The sequence below is a fragment of the Asterias rubens genome, chromosome 9 (assembly GCF_902459465.1).
Source record: "Asterias rubens chromosome 9, eAstRub1.3, whole genome shotgun sequence".
NCBI classification, from domain to species: domain Eukaryota; kingdom Metazoa; phylum Echinodermata; class Asteroidea; order Forcipulatida; family Asteriidae; genus Asterias; species Asterias rubens.
The window spans coordinates 13,716,209-13,723,002 of record NC_047070.1 but is presented as its reverse complement, the minus strand read 5'-3'; the positions used below and the strand labels follow the sequence as shown (position 1 = coordinate 13,723,002).

At 41.2% G+C, this 6,794-nt stretch overlaps 1 protein-coding gene across 1 annotated transcript; it reads right to left on the bottom strand.

The window, feature by feature from the left end:
* Positions 1-1,308: 1,308 nt before the first annotated feature.
* Positions 1,309-6,794, bottom strand: LOC117294877 (aqualysin-1-like). Its single transcript, XM_033777422.1, has 7 exons — positions 6,771-6,794; positions 5,899-6,025; positions 5,169-5,278; positions 4,514-4,661; positions 3,457-3,641; positions 2,408-2,579; positions 1,309-1,503 (listed from the first exon to the last, which is right to left on the bottom strand). The coding sequence occupies exons 1-7, from the start codon at positions 6,792-6,794 to the stop codon at positions 1,367-1,369; spliced, it is 903 nt and encodes a 300-aa protein (XP_033633313.1). The 3' UTR covers positions 1,309-1,366.

Here is a 6,794-nt window from a genome sequence, read left to right as displayed (position 1 = left end):
ATTGTAGATTCGGTTGTCTCTCTTCTTTGCCAATATCTTTGTCTGGGTGTGCTATTCAGAAGCCATTCAATTGTAAGGGCCACAGGGGATGCGACTTTATATTTCAAATTATACTTTAGGTTGAAACTACAGGGACAATAACTGCACAGTATCTGAAATAATTTGAGATTAATTAAACAAAAGTGACAAGGGCGGAACTTGAACCTTCGACCTCCAACATCCGCTCTACCGACTGATTTTGCCGTATATTGGGCATCCTTTTTTGTGTTGTCATTATATAGGTAGTTTTCGTGGGCGACGACGGATGGTTCTGCGACAGTATAAGTAGTTTTCAGCCAAACTTTGCCGTTTTTAGCACAGTGCGGATTCATTCCAAGTAGTGTCGTAGAAGTTGAGGGACGACCGTCCTCAAAGCCGACGCATGCGCAGATGACACCAAATGTCACCATTACCGTCACAGAACCATCCGTACAGCCAGGGATTATACCCAAGTTGCGATACAACCTGGGAGCGGCAGCCAGAAGATCGCCTTAAGGGGATGCGACTGTTATATCAAAGGTTCAAAAGTCAAAACTATACAGGGGACACTGACTGCATACATTTTAAGTAACTTAAGGTTAATATCCAATCAGTTTTCCTTGTAGTTTATTACTCGATTATGTTGATTAACAAAATCACTCAAAATTAACTCATCGTCACAAAATTCTATTTTATAATCTAAATGTTTATTCTCGTTCCATTAGTAAGTAGAAGATAATCAACAGCAGGCGTTTTCGAAACTAAGTCAACCAGTCTCGTTTATTGTACCGCTCAAGTCATTTAATGCGATAAGAAACCAAACGTCAAAAAGTCAAACTGGAATAAATTTCAACTACAATGTCTATGAGCTTCTAGTTTATTAATGAGCTTTTTTGGAGGTTGAAGAATAAGCACAGTATGCATACAACATTATTCTTTAAGGAAATACTATTTCCGCTCTAACTTTTGCTTTTCTAAAAGCCAAGCATAAACGGAAGGCACACAATACAATCGTTCATAGACAGATTTATATATTTTACTGAAATTGCAAAAAAGTTCGGGCAAAAAACATAACAGTTTGTTATGGAAATGTTTGCGGTAACACCATGTAATGACTGTCTCTAATGAGTTGGGGTGGTTCTGAAAAGAACCATTGGTTTCAACTCGACGTTTCGATCGGTATGCTCTGGTCGTCTTCCGGAGAGAGCAGGTTTTTGTTTAAATACCAGTTACTCTAATTTTGTTTACTAAACTCGTGGTCGATCCAAATGCTAGTAAGGTGCAGCTAAATTAATTATTATAATCCATTCAAAATTGCATTTATATTGGTAGTTTGACCTTGATGAATCTAAGGTGTGTACAGGAGAAGATTTGGCGAATCTCGGGCATCCGTGACCTTATCCTTGGTGGCGCTGTTCAAGAGTTTGTGGGTGACTTCAGCTGGGGTCAAAGATGGGTCAACGCTCAGAAGTAGCGCAGCCGCACCTGGTGACAAAAATACACATGAATTGAAATAAGCTACAATGACAGTCACTTCTGATAGCTGCAAAGTTTCTTCAACTCAAGATCAAACTTCAACCTCAGGAAGTTCTGGTTTAGCCACAGAGTGGTAAAATACTGGAATATTCTCCCTAGAGAGGCAATTGAAGCAACAAGTGTGAACACTTTCAAGGAGGCTCTACATAAGCTTATCTAAGCTGTCTGCCCCAGTAACCAGAACCACCGTCTCCTCCCCTGTTGTATGATGGCGTCGGTGGATTCAAGTAAGTAAGTAAGTTTGACTCGAACTGAAATGAAAGTTGTGCACAGTAGCTGGTTGCTTTAACCTTTATAGATATAAAGGTTGTATTTGTTGTAGATTAATGTTGAAACGGAAATTCACTTCATTTGTTTTTGCCCAATGTTTACTGTATTAAGAAAGAAACTTTATGATAGCAAAGTTACACAGATTTTAGTATCTTATCAAAGAAGGACAATTTTATTTTCCTTTTGTGTTCTCAATATAAAAACCATTGCGAATTGTGTCGCAAGGTACAGTATTCTCTGCTTTTAAGTTAAAATAAAACTGAGTATAATTTATTATATGTTCATGCTATTACTCTCATTCTTTGTTATTATTGTGAGATTAAAATGTTGTTGCTGTTTTAACATCCCCAAGGGTATGTGTTGCGGTTTTGTTATTAGGGAGGTTTCGCATACGAACGGATACGATTAGTGCGGCGACGGATACGTCATCATTATGACGTCATACGCTACTCGCTATCCGCTTGCTACACGTAAGTAGGTTACGGATAGCTAAAACGTATGCGTATGCGTATCCGTTCGCGTTTAAACCTCCCTATTACTAACATGAATACAAGACAATGAATCTATCGTGTTTTTGACTAACCTGCGACGTGTGGTGTTGCCATTGAGGTGCCACTAATAGTGTTATACTGGTCGTCTCTCTCGTGCCAGGCGCTGGTAATATAGCGACCAGGAGCAAAGATGTCGACACACCCTCCGTAGTTTGAGAAGTAAGCTCTGGAGTCATCGATCTCACTGGCCCCTACGGTAATGGCCTGTAGGGGAAAACATCATTAGTTGTAGTACTAACAAGTGTATAAAGCAATCACAGTTTCTAAAGTCGGTCATTCTGTGCAAATAGGTCAATGGGTAGAGCGTTCTGGTAAGTTAAGCAACATCCAAGTGCGGGGGGGGGGGGTGCAAATAATAATATTGAAGTACTATAAAGCGCACGTATCCACCAAGGCGCTGAGTGTATACAAACTTTCAGAAAGAAAGGTGATATTGCCGTGATGAATTCTGAGACCCAATTATTTAGCACACTATAAGGGTTTACAAGGTGCTACGGCGCATAGCAGCAACAACCAGGAAGACCGGGGCGAACCCCTTCTCTTTTCGATAAGTGCACTGGGTTATTTCACATGCGTTACACAACACATCGGACCAGCGGCTTTACGTCCCATCCGAAGGACGAAATACACAGTGTCGAATGGATCAATACTAACAGACCATTGAAGTAAGATGTGCTTATTGTTTTAAAAAGAATCAAATTAATTAATTCGCTTCACTTTCAAACATGTTTCAAATTGTTTGTCTATCAGAAAATTAAAGCAGTGCTAATTTGCATGACATGTGTAGGTTCTCAAACTGTTACACATTAGGGATGTTAAGCTGCAAGATACGCGAGCAAATACGTGACCGTGAACGTCAGAAAATTGTGTTAAAATCTCACGTTTTTAGCATAGGCCTACGTGAAGTAAACCTTTGTTCGCGTCACGTCAGGTATGTACGTGCACACGTCATACGTGAGCATGAAATAGACCCAAAGTGGTGTCGTCACAGTTTGTTTACGTTCACGTTCACGTTCACGTTCACGTGTTTGCTCGCGTAAGTTGCAGCTTAACCTCCGTAAATTATTTTTTAGAGCCATACCTCGGGTGCTCTTGCTGGTGACTTTGTACATGCATCATCTCCATTGTTGCCAGCAGCTACAACGACCGTCACACCAGCACGATGCAAGGCGCCCACACCATCATCCACTGAACGAGAGCCACCTCCACCTAGGGACATTGATGCTACGGCAGGCCGGTCGCCATTCTTAGCCACCCAATCCATTCCTAAATAAAAGTGTAACGTATACTTATATGTCGTTATCTTTATTCAGAAATTCGAGAAGATTGGACATTGAAAATTCGAAATAAAACTTCTTTAACCAAAACTGAAGAAGAGTTTATTGCGTACGTATATAATTTAGTCTGTTTTAGCGATCCTACATGTTAACAAAAACTATAAACTAAAATTTCAATCCTTTCTGGGTTGTGTTGCACAATGTTTTAAACTATCATCGTCCAACTTGGGTAAGACCTCAAACAAAATTGTCAATAGACTACAACCTGATGATATTTTTGTGAGTTGGAATTTGAAACAAAATAAAAACGGGTTGTCGACTACCGGCATGCCGAAATAAGGCACACGAACAACGGAAATGGAGCAAAGAAAAAGGCCATCGTAGAGATTTTAAAATGTGGGAAATCAGAAGAGGCAGATATGTGTCACGATCTTAATACAGAACAACGAACAAACGATGGCCAAGAAGAAATGAGTAGATAGCATCAGTGTATAATATACTTTCAGGATTGACCCGCTTCTGACTCTAAAAGTGACCTGACCCATTTACGGGTCAATGTGAACCAATATTTGTGTAAAAATAACCCAGCTGTCAGAATTACGCAGAATCTGAGATAGAATCCCATTATGACCAATGTGCGGGTCAGTCTGTCCCGATGGGTATGGGGCCCTGGGACGCGTTCTCGGGGCCGATTTTCACCCGGGAGTTTGTTAGTGTCCGTGGCATAAGAGCTATATCATTTATTAACCTAAATTGGCTAAAGAAATTAAGTTTGAAAAGGGGGAATAAAACAAAAAAATTGATGTTAATGATGATCGCAATCATTGTAATATTCCTTGTCAACCTCGTTTCGTTTCTCACCATTAATAACGGACGACCATGACCCGGACCCCTGGCATCCCAATACACGCACGCCATAAACGGAGGCTTTCTTGGCCACGCCGTACACAAGCCCAGCAGCAGTTCCCGCGCAATGAGTCCCGTGACCACGACAGTCAGTGCCATTACCCTATACGAAATATCAACACAAGAATGAGGATTACCGTTTATTACAGCAGACCAGGTACCAGACCCCTGGCAGCCGAGAGTACGTATGCCATACACGTTAGCTTTCTTGGCTACACCGTACACAAGCCCTGCTGCTGTGCCAGCACAATGGGTACCGTGACCTTGGCAGTCGGTACCATTACCCTGTATAGAGATGGTAAGGAAATATCAGGCGACAATCGTCAAAATCATCACAGTGTGAGCAAGAAAGTACACTCTTTACTTTGAAAAGCAGATTACGTACATAGCGATATTCTCAAATGTGTCATAGTATTCGTGCGGGAATTGCTAACGGAAGAAACTGTTCGTTTTTGTGTATGTCTTGGAACATACCGGAACATCTTTTTGAGTTGCTCCATCAGCAAACCTGTCTTGGCGGTGCTCATGTGACTCGCAGTGAGTGAGAACAATAACATTTTTTATTTATTATACAAACTAGAAATATTGCACTCAACATAGCGTTTCTTACCACAGCTCCCTCAACGGCATCGTAGACAAACTTGGCCCTGTCTTCAAATTCCTCATGGGTTGTCCTGACACCAGTGTCTATGATGTAGATGCTCACCCCACTGCCGTCTCCTGTAATGTAGATTACATAATCATAACACGCATAGCAATCATGGTGCAGTCATTTTCAACCCGATGTAATCAAGAGTATGTAATGTTGACATTGTCAGTATTATTGCAAGACTTCAAGTCATTTCGTCTGGCCCGTCTAGCCCGGGCCAATATGGCTCATCAGCCCGGTGTTTATATCAGGTTTCCAGTTGATAATATTTTGTTTTCCCCCTGGAAAAGATACCATTCCTCCCCAGCTCTCACCCGTACTAATTTGTACTCCTGGGTGGAGAGAAGTAATTATGAGAAAGTGCCTTTTATAAGGAATCAAGTTTCTCGACTGACTGGGCCAGGACTCGAACCCACATTCTGTAACAGAACTTGAGACTACCCCTCTGGATCACTCAGCTACAACACCCCATGGTGCCGAGGGACACATAATCTTGTGTACCTAAGTGCAAAATATTGACGTCAAAATGTGCGAGTTGGGCCACCGAGGGAAGCTGCTTTTGTGTATTTCACTGAAAATAACATATCAATTATTGTGAAAGAGAAGAAACTCATTTTTGCACACAGTTTTCAAACGTCAGGTTAAACCTTCCGATAACAAAGTGTGTTTAATAATATTAAACCATACATACCCTGGGTCGGCAAATAGGAGTCATCCAGGGGCAGCTCCCTCTGATCTACACGGTCTAGCCCCCAGGTCTCGGATGCATACACCATACCGTTCTCTTCAACATACTTGACAGCAGAATGAGCACGAACCTAAAACATAATGAGAATAACTTGTATGTACAAACTGTTTTGCTTTAGGTAACAAAATTAATCTGATGTCTATATCATGTTCGTAAAGGGCCTTTACACGTTAGCTGATGTTCCCCCCCCCCCCAAAAAAAAAGAGCTAAAGTTTAAACTGAATGTTTGATTGTAACTTGTAAATGGTAAAGCCCTCCGCCGCCCTCGGGTAAACAACTCCTTATAAGGGAATGCTGTGCACGTATCGCATGATATGGCCGAACTGTTTCAGCCGTTGCTCTCGACCAATATGAATGAAGAAACTGTCTTATAAGAACAGGTGCAAGGTCGCGTGTCACGCCCATGAATTAACACTTGTTACCGGTCATAAACAAAGGTTTTATACACACCCACGTGACGCGCTCTCCACCAATAGGAATAGCGAAACTGTCTGAGGTATTTATGAATGTGAGCTTATTCCATACACACCTTGTGAATAATACGCGGAATGTAATGCATTTTAATGCAAAGATAGTCCTCAAAAAGTTTGCCCGAATAAGTTGTAAAACTCTCTAGGGAGAAGCATTAGCTGTTATAAACAGTATGTTGTTCCTTGTTTCTAAATTACTCTGATAACTACTATCAAGAGACAACACAATTTAAGTCCTCAAAACTGTACGGTTTGTGCGTTGTCTTCATGATTGTTTGGTTGTCTAAAAAAAAAACCAATGAACGTTCACTAGCATATCGCCCTCTTGCGGTTGAGTATACTTACTAAGTTGAGAGCTTTGCTTGGCAT